Consider the following 18,154-nt stretch of genomic DNA (forward strand, 5'->3'; position numbering starts at 1 on the left):
GGGGCTTATTGAACTCAGAAAAAAAATGTAAAAAAAAGTGGAAAAAGGGAGAAAAAAATGAAATCATTCCCCTTCCGAAAGCTACTTAACAATGCACGCTCCTCATCGTCAATTAAGTTTAATTGCCCCAGCGAACCACTTGAAATATGCATACAAAGTGAGCAGGGGCATCATTGAAGTACACAGCCTGCTCTCCACTTTTCACTTTTCCGCCGGCCAACATTAGCAGTTTCCATTTAACAATCAATTTATTCTCGCAATATTTTCGGTTTAGTGCCGCATCCATACCCAGTCCTCCTGCCACATCCTCTGCCCCAACTGGAGGCAAGTTTGCAAGTGCTATTTTCTTGCAAACTCGTTGCATATTCATTCGAATTCCGAGTGTCGAGTACTGAGGTAGGCATCGCCTGTCTGATATCGAAGCAATTCAAAGCCTAATTGGCTGACCTCCTTGTGCGCAGTGTACTGTTGCATGGTTGCAGCCACAAAATTGTGCATAATATCGTAATAACTTGTTACTTTCAAAACTCCTGTTACACCGACTTAATTTAGCAATGTCCACACTAGACATGCAACTGTTACATGCGAATGAAATGAGTAACCGTACAAAAGTTGTAAACAATATCTCGTTTTACTATTGCCAAATTTAAGTATATGTAGCTCTCTTTGTGAACACTAACCATGACTAGTAACAAATACTTGGAAATACATTATAAAAGGCTTTCTCACATACACTTAAGACTTATGAATACTATATTAATTATATATGTAAGTCGTTCTTCACGTAAATGCACATGTACACATGCACCCAAGAACCCCTGTATGACACAATAATAGTATACTTGAATCTCTGGAAAGCAGCTTAGTCTACCATTTGCTGGCGCCCTTCTCCAGCAAGCCACGGAATAGGGAGCCCTCCAGCTGCTGGAGCACCCTGGGATTGCCATCCTCCACGATGCGTCCTTGGTCCAGCACAATTAAGCGGTCGTAATCCAGAATAGTTGTCAGGCGATGCTGCGGATAAATAATAATGGTCATATCACAGCTGCTCTCGAGTGCCGCGATTATAGTTGTGTAAATGGACTCACGGCAATGGTGATGATGGTGCGACCCCGGAAGGCCAGATCCGCCGCCCTCAGCAGTGCACTCTCCGTGCTGCTGTCCAGGACACTGGTTGCCTCGTCCAGGACGAGGCACACGGATCCCCGCAAGATGGCACGTGCCAGGCACAACAGCTGCCGATGGCCAGCACTCAGGTTCAGTCCTCCGTCACATATCACCGTGTCTGCAGGACCAAACAAAGGTAATTATGCTTCAAGCTTAAACAGGACAGCATTCAAGTTCAATATATTGTATCTAGAACTATAAAGTACCTATAATGTGCTATATACTTTGCAGCACAGTGGCAAGAACTTAACACCTAATATGCATTTAAGTACTGCTTGCATTACCCGCAAAGTGCAATAAGATACTTTTTCGCCTTCATGACTTTCGCAACAGACAAATGCAGAAGCCAAGGACAGCAAAAGCCACTTGGGACGCAGTTGTTGGTTCTAAACTGCTGAAAAAAAAGGACTCACCCAAACCGAGTGGAAGGTGCCCGTTGACAAACTCCTTGAGCTGCGCCAACTCGAGGCAATTCCACAATTGCAGGTCCTGGAAGTAGCCGTGTGGATCGAGGTTTTCACGTATGGTTGCGTTGAACAAATGCACATCCTGCGGAATTATTGACAGTCTGGTTCGCAGCTCGTCTGGTCGGATGCGCTGGATGTCCACGTCGTCAATGTAAATGTGGCCCCTGGTCGTTTGCAGAACCCCGAAGAGGGACAGTCCCAATGATGATTTACCACTGCCAGTGCGACCACAGATGCCAATCTGTAAACGGATTGCGATGCGATTGAATATAGTTGCATTCTAACGAGTTGCATCTCCTCCCTCACATTTAACACATTCAACTTGGTATTATTTCAGTTATTTTACAAACTTGTGAGCCAGATGCGAGTGCCAAAAAAGAACATTCCTTTTCGTTCATCATCAATCAACATTTCAGTTTAGAACAATTAAAACCTATTAAACGCAATGGCTAATGCTTTGTTGCTTTGCTTCATATATCTGCGTTGCTCCAGTTTTGTGATTTATTATCTCAACATTTTTTAAATTCTCTTATATAGTGCGAACACAAATGGACTGCAAAAAACGGGGTTCACCCCTGCTTGCTTTTCATTGATGATTCAATTTTAAACTTCAATCAATATGATGGCTGACATCTGTTCTACTGATTTTGCCATCTAACCAAAGTCAGCGAGTTTTAGCCACGGTTTGCAGAATTCTTACTCCATTTGGCAAATCAATAAATATGTTAAAGGACTTTAGGATTTTTTGGATTTACTCACCCGTTGTCCGGCGGGAATTTTCAGTGTTAGATCGCTGATGACATTTTGTTTCTGCCCCTCGTATCGCAGACTAACATTATCGAAATGGATATCACCTCTTTGTGGCCACGAAATTGGCACACTTTGATCTAAAAGTGGAAAACAGTAGGGCTTACAATTACAATTTGGTTCGATTATTAAAATGTAAATTGTACAAAATAATTGAAATCATTGATATAACACCGCATTCCAAAATGCATAGTTTTGCGATTAGCAGCCTATACTTATGTATATTGTAATCAAATAACCCAAGGACAATCGCCAAAGTTTGTTTAAAATATTTGGGCATCCCAGAGATGCAAGAGTTGGGTGACCCAAAGTGATGTAAACTGGGACAGAACTTACAGCGTTCCAGCTTCCTGGCCGACTCATTTGGCAGGACGACCTTCTCGTCCTTGTCGTCCTGCTGCGGTGGCAGTTGCTTATCTTTAATCACCGACGTCTTTGTCGTCGCCTGCTCCACCTTGTCGCCAGCTGTCGCCGGGAGGAGGTGGAAGTTTAAGTGATTGCCGTCGCCGGTTGCATTGCCTGCATTTAATTTATCAGCGTTTGCCTCGGCCCCATTTCCATGTCCTTGCCCGCCACGTGCTTCTCCATTCCGGTGCTGGTCTCCATCTCCATCTTCATCAACATCACCGGCAGCTGTCGTTGCGCCTGGGTAAACTTTGTCACCACCATCCGACTGGGACGACCTATCGACTTTGCCGCTCACATCTTCATTGGACGACGGCTCCTGATCCAAGTCCGCATCCGCATCAGCATCCGCATCAGCATCCTGTCCCTGGGCATAGTGGGCGATGCGTTCCACGGAGCCCGCATACATCTCCATATCAGCCAAAAGTTTTACAACCCAATTAAGGTAAATCGGCACCAACAACGTGTAGTTTATGGCCAGACCCACCAGCGATGGCGAAGGTCTCAGCTCCGACGAGCTCTTAGTGACAGCATAAGTTTCGGATGTGGATGCGCCTGGGGATGGGAATGGGAATGGCAATGTCGTGGATGTAGTTGCCTCGTAGTGCCTCCTGCAACTGACGCTCGCCGCTGTCAATGCCGTCACGGTGGCCACAAAAACAATGCAGCCACCCAAATAGTCCTGCAGGATGAGAAACACATTAAAACAAGCGAGTGTGCGAAGTGGTTAAGGAGATGGAATGGTGACCCATCGCTGGAGAAGATGACTGAGGTCTGGTTTCGCACTGAAAGTGGTCCACCCGTAACTAAATCACTTAGCTGCCAGTAATTAGGCTGTTATAAAAAATTAAAGAAGCAACTAGCTCACAAGTAAAGAATGCTGGTTTTCAACTTCTGATTATTATCGAGCAACCAGAATACTTGAGGTAATATTTATATTTAACTCAACTATTGTATTTCCAAAATGTTATTTATATAAAGATTTCGATTTTGTATTTACCAGGGATACTCCAAGCCATCGATGACTGGTGTTGAGCAGTGCATAGGCGATTGTGTTCGCCTCGAGTCGTTTGAAAAGGATTTCAGTGAATCTCGTTTGTTGGTTAAAGGCTCGAATCGTGGTCACTCCTTGAATGGTCTCCGATAGATGGGATATGACGGGCGAGTTAGTTGCGTTCTCTATCCGCTGTAGTTCTCTGAAAATATCAAATATTACAAATATTGGCAAAACTAAAGCAGATACTAGACAACTCACCTGGCTGAGCACCTGTAGAACTTCTGTATGAGGTAGTATGCTCCACAGATGGGCAGTGTGAGTACCAAAATCCAGGGTGTGATGGTGACATTTATGAGAATGGCCGAGAGGCAGAGCAATGTGAATTGCAGCAGGCGTTGTCCTGTGGCTGCAATTTTCTGAGGACATAATACAAAATGGTTATGAATTATTTAAGATACAGGCCACTAGCACATAGGTTATGGCACAAGAAAAAACAAAAGAGAAGCCTTTTGTTGAGTGCGTCGACTATTAGATACCTTATGAGTAGTTAAAGCAATGTGAGAAAATGAATGTGGAAGGGTTATACGGACAGACGGACGGACAAACGGACATGGCTGAATCAAGAGTCTGTTGCATAAAGTTGTATATAGTTTTTAGCGAATCTATTGCACCCATATGCTCTGCGAGTCACGAGTATATTTATAGTGAAATAAATCCGTGCTTATCCACAGGACAATCTCAATCAGAGTGGCAACCATCTATCCACTATCCACTTTCGAGCCGGAACAAATGAAAATTGGGGACATTCGATGGCTAAAACAGCGGCTGGATAACAGAAATAACAAATCTCACCTTATCAATGACGGCCATATCGTTGCTGAAACGATTCACAATACGTCCGAGCGGGGTCACTTGGAAAAAGTGCAGCGTTTTATGCAAAATCGTTTGCAGCAGCTTATCGTGCAAATTACGACGGGCATTACAGCCGGCATATTGTCCGGCCGGTGTTGATACCAGGGCCATTATTATACAAACACACGAAATGCCAGCGTACATGCGAAAATAGTACGTGACTTCGTGGTCCTGCTCCGGTGGATGGAGCACCACGTGGCCCTTGGTCATGGTGGCTGCTCCATGGACATCGCTCCACTGCTGCAGCCAAACGTCCGTGTAGACACGCAAACACTGCCAAATTAGTGCGGTGATAAAAAAGATGGTGATTATGGGCAGGCCGGCGGCTCGTATGTACATTAGATATATGTCGTCCGATATTTTTCCATATTTGCGTTCCGTATCAATCGCCATCCTGGCCAGCGGCATCGATTCTCCGCCGGATCCACCTGCCTCCACCGGCACGTGTCCTTCATTGTGCTCCTGGACGACCGGGGATGTCACGTTTGTCCTCGATTCTTTGTCCGATGCTGAATCGCAATTGTCATCGCAATTTATTGTGGTTTCCTTCGAGTCAATATTTACGCCTGATTTTTTGAGGAAGAAAGGAGAAGTGGAGGATGCACAGGGTCAGGATGTGTTTGACAGAGCAAAAGAAGCTTTCTCAGTTGTGTGACATAATATTTGTGCAAATGCTAAGTTATTATAAAAACAAACTAGATCCAAACCTTAGATTTAAGTCTAAGCCCTAATGAAACAAGAAAGTCGAAAATAAACTCATATGCAATTTGAGTTGCATAAAGAAGAATAACTAAAGTTGCATGCAAGGAACTTCTGATTGACTTTTAATTGGTACTAATATGTTTTGTACCTTTTGCAAGTGCCACATGGACCCACATCAATTAAACCCTGCTGCCGTTTAATTGAACAAGTTCCGGCGACAAACTAATTGAAAGTAAAGTTTCCTCGGCGTCTGCGGATTTGCCTAGCAAAGGATTCGATGGGTTCGATGGGATCGAATGGAGTGACACTCGCAGCGCTGATTAAATCGAAAGTTTTCGCCGAACGAACCCGCTGACTTATCAGCCAAATATTGATAGATCAATGCATCCAGTTGGCCAAAGTTTCTGCCTTGCAAACTTTTCGCGCCCTGGAACACTGTCTCTTTGACTTACCGCTCGGGAGCTCAGAAAACTTTTAAAATCAAAGTTGATTTAAGTTTTAAGTTTTAAGCTACACGCATGCATACAGGAGTAAACTAAAAGGATGCCAAGTTCCCCAAGTGTATTGACATAAAAGCAAAGGATGAACCATTTTCTTTGGCCAATATTATGGCAATATTTTGTTCACAGTTTTCCCGCCCAACTGCACAAATTTTTGCTAATCAATATTCATTATAGAAAATTTCCACGACGCAAGAAACCGTAAATTTTCATTAAACTTAATTCGCTTAAAGTCTTGAACTACGATACAAAAATTCTCTTGGCTAATTACTAAGTTTTACAAGGAACTAAACGAAACTTGCTTACCTAAATTTAAAAGAGAACAGCTAAATGGTTTTGAACTCACATTTTTTGGGCTTTTCTTCTGGCTGCGTTTCATTTTGAACAGATTTGTTATTCTTACTTCCTTCTGTCGCTAAAATTGAGGCGGGAAAATGCACAATGGGCGGGGACTCCTCGGAAATGCTTCTATAAGAAAAATGTTGCAATATTAACAAACAGTTTTGGATAAAAAGTTTATGTTAGTTTTGAAGCAGTTACGTTGGTAAATATTTCCCTTACAGAATAGAGTTTGTTTCACTGAGTGGATGATGATGGTTCTTGGGCTTATTGGAACGCCGCATGGACATTCGGCGCAGGAACTGCTGAAAACTGCCCCGAACATGGTCATCCAAAGGACCCTCCGAGCTGGTATTGGACCTCCTGGCCTCCTCCGACTTCTTCAGCTCCGGATTGGCCACCTCCATGGCTGGCGGCGAGGAGGCGTTCCGTGACAGTGGCTGATGGGCCACATGCTGCGGCGGTTGCCAGGATTGAACTCGTGGCTCTGGTGCCGTCGTGGCCAAGTCACCACCATCCACACTGCTCTCCGCATAGCTGCTGCAACTGGTGGCCAAAACACTGCGGCTGAGCACATCGCCACTGGTGGAACTGGACGCCGAAGTGGCCGTCAGGGTGCTGAGGCCACTCAATCGATGCCAGGAGTTGGTGGTCCGACTGCCACGACGGCTGAGAGTGTGCCGGCGACGAGGTCGCATGATGACATCGTCACCCTGGCACTCGTCAATCGGCAGTGGAACATCGTACATCAGATGCCTTGAACCATAAATACTGGAACGTTTGCGTTGCAAGCTGTAGCCGCCACAGGTTGCATTGCCGATGGGATATGACTGCGGGTTAGAGAGTATGGGAATAATTCATTGATTGCATCAGAAGAGCTGTCTTGCAGTACCACAGACACCTGGTCATCCTCCTCATCCTCCTCGACCACATGCGATTGCATATTAGCCACCGATATGCAGCCACTGCCATCAGTGGCATCCGTGTGGCATGCAGCACTCGCATCCATCGTCACCGAAATCGAGCGCTGTAATCCCAACTTGCTCACGTTCTTCAGCAATTTCCACCGCTCACCTGCTGTTTTTTCACCAGGACTGCGTATGATAATGAATTATGATCGGAATTTGTAGGTGGAGGTACAAGTGGAGTACATACTTTTGGGAGGGGTTATCCTTCTTGGCCTTGGCCATCGCAATAATCGCGTTCCATTTGGCGGTGATTCGCGGTTGAGTCAATTCAATATCCGCAAAGCTGCCACACGCTTCTACACGACCATCTTTTATGGCAATTAACTTAAAGTTTAAAATAAAAAATTCAGTTAATTTTCTTCCTTATTTCTTAAGATAAAACATAAAAGTTCTTCACATCAAATGTGGGTTAAAAGTTTAAACAAGAGAAGGTCAAGTCTGTGAAACGTATAAAATGTGTATTGCCTAAGAAAGGACTTACGTATTCCGCCTCCTTGATGCGGTGCAATTGCTGAGTCACAAGGATAAAAGTTCGATTCGACTTTTGCAGCATCTCACGTATGCAGTGCTCAAATATGTGCTCGCCCACTTCGTTGTCAAGTGAAGCCAATGGGTCATCCTAAGCAAAATATTGTGTTATTTGTGTTAATATTAACAAAGTATATATATTCGGGTATGTTATAAAGTAAATATTCATATAGAGCTAGTTGACCGCGTTTATTGGATTAAAGAGCTTCACATCACAACTGAAACAAATTTAAAAGTCTCCCTCAAGGTATTTGAGTCATGAACCCGGTTCTTGGTGGCCCTTTCGACTATTCGGGACCCAGCATCTTGCTGGGCTGCACCCACTCCCTGAAGTCCTCCCGTGAGATGCCGTTGTGGAGGGCCTCCTCCTCCAAAGTGGTGCCGCTTATGTGGGCCGCCCTGGCGATCGCAGCGGCGCGCTCGTAGCCAATGTGGGGACTCAGGGCGGTGACCAGCATCAGGGACTCCTTGAGGATGCTCTTGATCTTGCTCCTGTTCGGCTCGATGCCCTCGAGGCAGTTGGCGCAGAAGGACTTCATGCCATCGCCCAACAGGGTGACCGAGCGCAGCACATTGGAGGCAATCATGGGCATAAAGGTGTTCAGCTGAAAGTGGCCAGAGGAACCACCCATGGTGACGGCCACATGGTTGCCCATCACCTGGGCGCAGATCATGGACATGGCCTCGCACTGCGTGGGATTCACCTTGCCGGGCATGATTGAACTGCCTGGCTCGTTCTCCGGCAGATGCAGTTCCCCAAATCCGCAACGTGGTCCCGAGCCAAGGAATCGTATGTCATTCGCTATCTTCATCACACTCGCCGCAATGGTGTTGAGTTCCCCGTGCAGTTCCACCAGCGAATCGCAGGTGGAGATGGATTCGAAGAAGTTCGGTGACTCAACAAAGGGCAGAAATGTTAGCTCGGCTATCCGCTTGATGCACTGCTCGGAATATCCCGGCTTGGTCTCCGCTCCGGTGCCCACCTTAGTGCCGCCCATGGGCAACTGATACAGTCGACACAGGGCCGAGTCCAGTCGCAACCTGCCGTTCACAAGTTGCTGCTGATAGCCACTGAACTCCTGGCCGAGGGACAGCGGAACTGCGTCCATGAGATGCGTTCTGCCAATCTTGATCAAGTCCATCCAATCATTCGACTTCCTGGCCAGCAGATCAATAAAGATCCTTAAGCTGGGATACAGCTTCTCCTGCAGTTGCATGGCCACGGCGATTCGCACGGCCGTGGAGAAAGTGTCATGGGAACTTTGTGCCATGTTGACATGGTCATTGGGATCCACCGGCTCCTTGGAACCCATCTGGCCGCCCAGAATCTCGATGGCTCGATTGCAGATGACCTCGTTCACGTTCATGTTCGTGTGCCCGCCGCATCCATCCTGCCATATGACCAACGGAAAGTGCTCCTCTTCATAGAGTTTGCCCGATATAACATCATCACAGGCCTTGGAAATGGCATCGCATAGATGCTCCTCCATGCAATGGATTTTGTTTGCCTCCGCAGCCGATTTCTTCACTATGCCCAGGGCACTGATAAGGGGTCGCTGTGAGTTTGGAGATCATAAGAATCTATATATTCAAAGTCAATACACTCATACTGGCATTCGTTCCTCAACGCCCCCAATCGGGAACTTCATCAGGGATCTCATGGTCTGCGGACCGAACATTCGATCGAGGGGAATGTGCACGGGACCCGTGGAATCATATTCAACTCGAGTGTCTGGCACTATCAGGCGAGCCAGTTTGTACATCAAACTGAAAATCTCCTTCTGGTCGAAAGACATTTTGGGAAATTTTTAGGTATAGGTATTTCGAATTGAATATGTAGGCCCAAAAGTACAGGTCAGGTAAAGATTACTCGATTATGGTCGGATATACATATATCACACTAAATGTTTTGAATTCCATGCTTAATGGAAATAACATCTCATTACTAAACATTTTACCATTATCTTCTTTTAAACATATATAAGCTTACCATAATGACCACATTAGCCGATGAATATATAGCTCGAGCTATGGCAATTCGCTGCCTTTGTCCTCCAGAGATGTTTACTCCGCGCTCCCCGATAATGGTAAGATCCCCTCGGGGCATTAGCTCAATATCTGGCTTAAGGGCACAGGCATCCAATACAAAATCATATCGCTTCGGTCGAAAGGCTTCTCCGAAAAGTATGTTCTCCCGAATGGTGTCATTTAAGAGCCAAGGTTGTTGTGAAACATACGAAATAGTGCAGGTTCTGGATAAAACAAAATTAAAATCAATTGTAAATTATGATTTGCCAAAGTATTTGCTTAGGTTATGCTTTTGCTTTGCTTTAGGTTTGCTTTTTTTGCTTTGGTTTCTTTTGGGTTTGCTTTGGTGCTGCTTTAGAATTGGGCTAGCTTTAAGTATGCTGTGGATTTGCTTTTGGTTTGCTTAGTGATTTATTATGGACTTTCTTAGGCTTTGCTTTGGATTTTGGCTTGGTTTTGCTTTGAGAATGCTATTGGTTTCCCTTATATCTGGTCATGTTCGTCTGTCCGTTTGTCTGTCCGTATGAACAAGAAGATAGAGAGTTGGTATTCAACGGAATCGCTTTAGCTGAGTAACAATCTATATGTGCACAGAACTACCTTTTATGTTTTAAATACCAAATGAGTGACTTAATATGAAATATCAGAGTTTTCTTGTTGAATGTATTTCAGGAAATATGTACAAAAAAAAGCATAAGTTTGCAAGTCAAATGCGGACAGGAAGGGAAGCCCCGAGGATACCACAGAAAAAAAGCGTACTCGAACTAACATAGACATTTATTACAGTAATTGAAATTATTGCACATTTGCCGGTTGCCAAGATGCAGTTGGAGATGGGGATGGAGATTTGGGTTGGGGATGGAAAGGGGCGGTCGTGCTGAAGGAAGCAATGTAAGCAAAGGCCACAGGATCGCATCGAGTCCTGCTGTAAGGAGCAAGTCTGCGTTTCCACTGCGCGATTTCCATTTCTTAAATGCATTTGTATATGGCCTCAATGCACCCTTTGCTCCCCTTTTTCTCCCTCAGCCAGACGACTATGCCATTTTTATTTTATGTGCAATAAAATTAACAACGCACACAGGCGTTTTGTGATAAATTACGGAATCACGTGGCTCGCATTGAAACGACTGTTAAAATATGTTGTATGACTGCGGCGGATTCGATTCGATTGCGGCAGCAACCACTAAAGTTTAAACTATTCCACCTACTTTCTTTGACTTTTTCCCGGAAAATGGGTTGACCTAATATCGCGTAGTACAGATATTTGCATTTAGAAGTGGCTAGATGAATTCCCATCGTATGATTCTTTAAGTATGATTCTTTAAGTACTATGCTTCTTTAAGTACTTAACTAACACTTTTAAATAAACCAGCCGCAATACAAATTCATATTTTTCAATATATTTATGCGTGCTAAAATAGTTGAAAATTATGCAATTAAATTGATAAACGGCCAAACAAACTTATCCACTATGTTGCGTGGCTTCTGCTGTTTGCAGAACTGAAAATAAGCACATAAATAGCTAAGCAAATTTGCAGGAGCCGTGTAGTCTGGGTGTTCTGTGTTGACAGACAAGGAAACGTGCTTAATCTTGGCCCCAGGAAATTGGAAAAGGTTTCCCATGCTTAAGGCAGCCAAAAGTGCTTTAAATTGAACCATATTTTCAAATTCGTATAAGAAAGTGAAATTTGCTATGAAAACTAGACGTGTGAAGTACTGGTAACCGGGACTCCCTTTCCGCATGTCCGTATGTGTCCGTATAAAAGTCAAGTTTTTGAAACTTTTAGAGCTGATGAGCAAGTGGAGGTTACGAACAGCAAAAATGAATTTAAATTAATAGTAACCACATTAGGGATTGCCTAAAAACCGAAGACTGTAAGAAGTTTACTCACTTGTGCCAAAACATGTTGCCTGCGAGGAGCGGCATCTCCATGAGGAGCGCCGATAGAAGGGATGTCTTGCCACTGCCGTTCTTGCCCACAACTATGGTTAGTTTTCCCTTGGGAACGATGATGCCGGGCACATGCAGTTGCACCACTGGCATTTGGCTTTGTGGCTGCCACGTGAAGAGGCCGTCGTTGATCGAGACGGCAATGTCATCGGGCATTTTCAGCAGTAGGGAATCACGTCGCCAGCTATCCGTGTTTCTGGCCCGGATCACGGAAAATTCCACGGGCCTTTCCATCACACTGCCGCGCATTTTCGGTGGACGAATGGCCACATAAGGCGTATTCCGGAGCAGTTCCCTACGCTGCTGCACCAGCTTGATGTGGCCCACCTCCTGGGCAGCGGATGGGGATATATCTCCCGCCGATTCCTCGGCACTTTGCAGCAGTGGTGTGGAATTAGTTGCGAGCTCAGGAGTTTGGGACTTTTGCGCCAACCTCTTTTCATTCAGCCTATTTTCCGCTTGGGCTGTACGCATTGTCAAATTCGACTTTTCCTGCGTTTCATACATATCCAAGGAGGCATCGCTCTTGCTCAGAATTCTGGCCATATTGCGTATGCCCTCGAACTGCTTCTGGATCTCGCTGGACTTCAGGAAACGCTCCAATCGACGCGTCGATACCCTGGCCGCTATGATGATGGGCACTGTGATGGGGAATATCAGGAGCGGTACTGTTAGCTGCTGGAAAAGTGCCAGCGAGGAGAACAGCCGACTGGCATTCAAATCGAAGTCCTGATCGCGATGCAACCACACATAAACGCCCAGAGTAACGAATGTGATCAGTACGGTGGCCACATGTGTCAGCACGGCTAATATAAAGAAATTGGGTTTATTGGTAACACAAAAAGACTTTGATTGTGTCAGGGAACAGGATCGTACGTACCCATTAGGGTCCAGAATGTGGCATCCTTGTTGAGATACTTGAGCTCATTTCTTCGAGCCTCCTGAATCTTCTTGAGAAATACCTCATCCCAGGCATTGAGTTTTATCACTTTTATGCCAACAAGTGTGTCGTGTATTTTTTTTAAACGCTCATCGGTATACCTCTATTATAACACAAGAAAATGTAAATAGAACTTAATAAAAGTTTGGTTTATACAATTTTATTATTTAATTACCGCTATAACCTCTGCGTTTTTGGACATTGCATTACCGATGAAAAACTGCAGGGGCGTCATTATCACAATGCAAACAATGGATCCAATAACTGCACTGATTCCCAAATTTACATATAATAGATATATGACCACGGCTATCTGAAATAAGCAAAGTAAAGACAAAGTAAGAACGCATATTAGTTATTTTAAAAATATGTTACTGAGCCCGGCAAATATTAAAGAACATTAAAAAGTCCTTCGAGTCATTTGTCTAAGAATTATTAGCGAAAATAGCAAATAAATATTTACAAAATAATTCGAAAGAGCTGCTGAAAAAGCTATTTTGTATAAAATCAAATTTATAGCCCGACTATTATAGAGCATATTAAAAACATTTATATTCGCCTTTCCACTCAAGGATTTCTCAGACAGCCAATGCGATAAATTGCCTCGAGTTAGCGGACATCAAATGGAGCCCAAATGGCACACAAGTTGCTCATAAATTGTAAAAACGATTAGCCAGACAACCAAATGGCCAATCTCCATACGAACCTTAAACGGAATGGCCCAGGCGTAGTGGATGATCAGGAAGAATTGCATGATGTTCAGGGTGTCCTCGGTCATGTGGTTGGTGATGCTGCCAATGTCATGGCCCACATTTGGTTCTGAAAAGTGTGGAGAAGAGGAGTTAATTCTATGGTATGGAAGAAAGTATTTAGTTTTAACAATGTTTAGCATATTTAAAAGTTGTCAAATGGAACATAGAAGTAAGTAACACAATCCAAAGTCAACCTAAATATAGGAAACTATAATCATGTACAAATCATTCCGATAAAAAGTAGATCCCATAGTGCCACTTTTTATTGACAAAGCTTCTTTTAAGCTTTAATTTTCTTAGGAAGACTTAAGTTTTTGTCTACATCAATTGGATTTACTCTATAATTCCCTGATTTACTGGCTCACCACTCGAACTGTCCACGTGCTCCAATGTTGCCATGGCTTCATTGTTTTTCTGCTTTCCATCCGCAGTTGGAGAAGTTGACTGAACTTGGGCCGTAGAATCACTGCTATCGGAGCCACCGCCCGCATTGAGGAGCAAACTTTTTCTATAAATTAGACCCTGCAGGGACGTCTTAATCCTGATGCCCGTCATGTTGAGGATGTGCGTCGAGGCCTGGGACAAGGCGCCTTGTGTGATGGCGGCCAGCAGGACAATCCAGGCGATGCACCAACCATTCGCCAGCAGATCCGACCAGGTGCTGCTGTAAATGCGCACCCTATCGATGTTGGTGCCGTAGACCTCGTCGAATTCGGTGCCCAGGATGCGGGAGGTGGACAACAGAGTGGTCAGCTCATTGTCCTTTGGCTCGGAGGCCTGGGCATAAAGTTGCTCGATATATTCAACGATGTTCTGTATGGCCAGCGGTCCAATCAGGGCAAATAAATCACCGACAAGTTTCAAAATTCCGCCCAGGGCAAACATTTGCCAGCTGTTCTTTATGTAGCAGTACCACAAGGATGGCGATGAATTTGACTTTTTCTGTAAGTCAAACTTGTTCAACGATATGTGTGCATGATTCATTAACGCCGCCTTACCTTCTTCTCAGTGTAGATGTACAGGAAGTGGTCGTAATGCGACCTGGCACTATCTTCCAGCTTCGTTTGACCCAGATCCTCCAGCTCCAGTGGCTCCTTGTAGCCGAGCCACAAAAGAGGTGTTAGCCACCAAAAACAGGACTTGGAATAAAATGTGGCCAGTGAGTGCTTGTAGCCAATTTTGTCATAGTCATCCAAATAGTCGTCGTGATAGCACTGTGGATTGCAATTTGTTTTATAAAAATTAGTTAATTCTATAAATCACCAGTGTCCTGTGACAATTGTTAAAGCCACAGCCCACAGTTATGTACATATATCCGCCCATCCAACATTTCGTGCATTTAAATATTCAACTCTTGGGTTGAGCCTTCACTTCCTACTTTGCTCGTTGTCCTGGGACTCATCCTGTTGCAAAGCCACAAGCTGCATAGCAACAACAACAAAAAATGAACAACGTAAACATTTTTGCCAAGTATGAAAAGCGTTAAGCTCAAAATCTCCACTTAACCCCAATTAAAATTTAAACATGCAACTCGCATTGCGATTTCTGGCTTCCTCTGTTGCGCCAACTTGCATTTATTAGCGGGGTTTTTAAATAAATACGTTTTAGCCATTGAAATAATCACATTAGTTATATAAAACAATAGAGCAGTTGTAATACTTTTGTAAAAAAATAACTACTTATCACGTTTATCATTGTTTTAAGTTATACACAAATTTATCATTGAGTATTCCCAGTTACCATCTACTTAAATCTCAGATAAACAAAATATTGGGTTCTAGCTTTAATAAATTTAAATATAACTTACATTTTAGATAGATGCATATTTATTTTAAATGTAACATTTTAAAGTCATAACTAATAAATAACAATGCTTACTTCTTTGTACACCGTAAATCCGTCCAGAAGTGCCAAGGATACCATGCACATGGCAGACATGGCCACCAGGCACGTCTGCAGCTCCAGAAAATCCTCGTAGCGAGCCAGCTCGAAAAGCTCATTGGAGAGCAGGGCAAAGGTCAGCGCCTCCACCGCCGTGCTGGCGTACAAGAGCACTGAAATTGGAAGATGGGTCGATGGGACACGTGAGCCAGGAGCTTGTTTAGTGGCCTTCCAGCACAACACTCACCTGTCGCCTTCTTGCGCTCCACAATGCGATGGTACAGCATTAGCATGAGGGTCAGCAAGGTGGAGAAAAGCGCATTCCAGAGTTCTCCCGATCCAATTACCACCAAATAATTAAGATCCCTGGGACTCGAGTGGAATATGTTGTTGAGGTGGCGAACATTTTGGTGCGGAAGAAAGTTCCTGGCCAATTCCAAGCTATTCAGGGCCAGAAGGAGCAGCGAGATCGCCGCACGTCCATTGTGGAACACTAGCAATGTTTTATGGCATCTGCATTAGAACGTTAAGAAAGTTAAGAGGATTGAGATGGTGGTTTTTTCTCCAAAAATCATAAGGATCTATGCTGATGACTATGTATTATTATCAACATTTAGTACTCCTGCTGAAGCAAAAACTTATAAAGTAGGGTAACTCATTTTAAATGAAAGTCCCACTTCTAATGTAGATCCCATGAAGAACCACTTCATAAAATGAGCATAATAAATCATAAAACTCATGCAGCTATATTTCTATAATTAACTGCAGTTCTTAATGATATTGATTTCGGGTATCAGACACGTTCATCCGCATATTTATTTATAAGAATCCGCCCTTAAAACAAAGTGCGTTGCAGCACCAATTGAGATTTATCCATTGAGATTCACCCATTGAGATTGTACCCATTGAGAATACTTTGGCACGCGATGCGTTATTTGTCGAGTCTGGAATGCCAAGTTGATTATTTTTTAATTTCACTGCGGGTTGCATTCGATTTTCAATAGTGTACGCAATGCACTTGAGCTCCGGATATCAATTATTCCATTTTAAGTGAATATCCAAAATGTAAGGGAAATGTAATAAATTGTTTTTAAATGATTTGTGTATAAATACAGTTTCTTGCAAGGAAATAACGATGTTTGACCTTTTCAAATATTGTTTAAACAATCAAACTTGTTTTGGTGATCAAACTTTCACGCTCACTTTTCGTTTAAACAAACAATTAGCCACAGTCACTTATGTATGCAAATGAGTTAAAGTGCGTGCAAATAAATAAAAGTTAGTTACTTAAAAAAAGTTTAATGTTATCTTAGGCCATAAATGCTGTCTGTGTGATTTCTAAATGAGGTAACACACTTGAGCTCCCTAGGAAATTCTCCAGAATTCGAATAATCTACAAAACGCATGTGCTAAATTTAAACAAATGTGCTCATTTGCTTCTTTAAAATATACGTATGCATATACATATGTTCATTGTACATTTCTACAATTTATTTACACTCTTATTTTGGCCCTAATTGAGCAAGGAGTAAACTGGACATCAAACTTCCGATGATAATCAAACATTTTGCATGGCATTTCATACCATTACATTTGACCCTATTTTAGTTTAGGGCTTTGTGCACAATTTAAAGCAAAAAATCGCCAGCTCAGTGTAAACAAAAGAAGTACATGTTTATACTTGGTCGAAGATAAACAAATAAAACAGGGCGAAAATCACTTTTATTCTAGTTTAAACTTGAAAGTGTGTCAATTTAGCGACTGCCTCCCAAGCTGTATATATTTGGGTGTAATGGCAATATACATATGTATATATATATGAATCCCAAAAATGAATGAAACTCACTTTTTGTATCTGCTCCAAACAAACATCCATCCGAAAATGAGCAGAAATATGCTGAAACACGTAAAAACACGCCTCACACGGTCAATGCCACAAACATCTGTATTCAAATTATCATAAATAGAGCGTACATGCCCATTTAAATGATCGCAGTGTATTATATTGAACAACTGCTTCATGATGGCCAATAAAACAGGAACTGCTGGTCAAAACTGTGTGCGCTAGTGCCGGTTATTAAACTTTGCAAAGATTTCACTTTTCTGATTCCATTTCAAAAGATTTTCTTCGTGTTGCGCATATCATTTTCTACGCCTCTTTGTATTGCCCACAATTAATTCGAGTCCATAGGCATACACTTAGAAATCTTTGCGCACAACAGGTTGAACAGCAAATACAGAATCGCTCAATATAAACAAACTATTTCGCAATCGGTAATATGGAGTGCAATGTGTGCTTTGCCCCCTAATACCCAATTGAATCCAAAATACATATGAACATGGATGGATCCAAAATGAATTTCGTTCCAAACTGAGCAGAGTCCGTCGCATCACCAGTTGCCATTCAATTATTATTCTTTTAAGTAATTTTTGTATAAACAACACAACACAGCACAGATATGTGGCGCACGTTTGCCGCGATTAAGAAATCTTCGCGAGAAGAAAAGGCCAACCGACTCCGACCGAGCGTGGCGGCACACTAAGCACACTAAGAAGACTCTCGCCGGCACGCCGGGAAAACCACGAAGAGCCAGCCAGCCGCCCGAACTCGAGAAGATATTGCACTGATCTGGATCTGGGGGATCGCGCACGTGCGCGATGGGAAAAAGCTCTTCCCACATCGCCAGATTCGTGGGGTTTCAGCCACTGATAGCAGCGACCCATATATGTGGCACTAAATCAACTCGAAGCAAATCACAAATCGCAGGCCATAAGCAATTAGCAGTTTAACTACATGGTTTGTTAAACTT

The 18,154-nt window shown here is 43.4% G+C and overlaps 2 protein-coding genes across 3 annotated transcripts; both read right to left on the reverse strand.

Moving 5' to 3' along the window:
- Positions 1 to 612: 612 nt before the first annotated feature.
- LOC6527970 (ATP-binding cassette sub-family C member Sur) lies at positions 613 to 17,979 on the reverse strand. 2 transcript variants are annotated; one of them, XM_002089001.4, is made up of 23 exons: positions 17,191 to 17,969; positions 15,592 to 15,857; positions 15,342 to 15,517; positions 14,462 to 14,677; positions 13,829 to 14,405; positions 13,418 to 13,530; positions 12,887 to 13,024; positions 12,652 to 12,814; positions 11,713 to 12,577; positions 9,783 to 10,044; positions 7,746 to 7,883; positions 7,452 to 7,588; positions 7,189 to 7,390; positions 6,519 to 7,126; positions 6,304 to 6,425; positions 4,696 to 5,321; positions 4,102 to 4,259; positions 3,847 to 4,042; positions 2,778 to 3,528; positions 2,394 to 2,521; positions 1,581 to 1,875; positions 1,089 to 1,285; positions 613 to 1,014 (listed from the first exon to the last, which is right to left on the reverse strand). In XM_002089001.4, exons 1-23 carry the CDS (start codon positions 17,364 to 17,366, stop codon positions 868 to 870), a joined length of 6,657 nt encoding a protein of 2,218 aa, XP_002089037.2. In that variant the 5' UTR covers positions 17,367 to 17,969; the 3' UTR covers positions 613 to 867. The 2 variants fall into 2 exon arrangements, 1 of the variants encoding a protein (XP_002089037.2); XR_005560199.2 differs by lacking the exons at positions 613 to 1,014; positions 1,089 to 1,285 and adding an exon at positions 1,941 to 2,329 and having other exon boundaries at positions 1,794 to 1,875; positions 17,191 to 17,979.
- Positions 7,963 to 9,671, reverse strand: LOC26535465 (fumarate hydratase, mitochondrial). The gene is made up of 2 exons (XM_015199140.2): positions 9,403 to 9,671; positions 7,963 to 9,348 (listed from the first exon to the last, which is right to left on the reverse strand). The coding sequence occupies exons 1-2, from the start codon at positions 9,586 to 9,588 to the stop codon at positions 8,080 to 8,082; spliced, it is 1,455 nt and encodes a 484-aa protein (XP_015054626.1). The 5' UTR covers positions 9,589 to 9,671; the 3' UTR covers positions 7,963 to 8,079.
- Positions 17,980 to 18,154: the final 175 nt, after the last annotated feature.

This window comes from Drosophila yakuba, chromosome 2L (genome assembly GCF_016746365.2).
Source record: "Drosophila yakuba strain Tai18E2 chromosome 2L, Prin_Dyak_Tai18E2_2.1, whole genome shotgun sequence".
Lineage (NCBI taxonomy): Eukaryota > Metazoa > Arthropoda > Insecta > Diptera > Drosophilidae > Drosophila > Drosophila yakuba.

Bases quoted from the DNA above. Each gene is read 5' to 3' on its own strand.
- LOC6527970 (XM_002089001.4), bottom strand. From the start codon at position 17,366: ATGAAGCAGTTGTTCAATATAATACACTGCGATCATTTAAATGGGCAT. The intron at 7,589-7,745 runs GTAAGTCCTTTC...TTAAACTTTAAG, and splicing joins GCATCAAGGAGGCGGAATAC to TTAATTGCCATAAAAGATGG. The intron at 5,322-6,303 runs GTGAGTTCAAAA...TCAAAAAATCAG, and splicing joins AGAAGAAAAGCCCAAAAAAT to GCGTAAATATTGACTCGAAG.
- LOC26535465 (XM_015199140.2), bottom strand. From the start codon at position 9,588: ATGTCTTTCGACCAGAAGGAGATTTTCAGTTTGATGTACAAACTGGCT. The intron at 9,349-9,402 runs GTATGAGTGTAT...CCAAACTCACAG, and splicing joins GCGTTGAGGAACGAATGCCA to CGACCCCTTATCAGTGCCCT.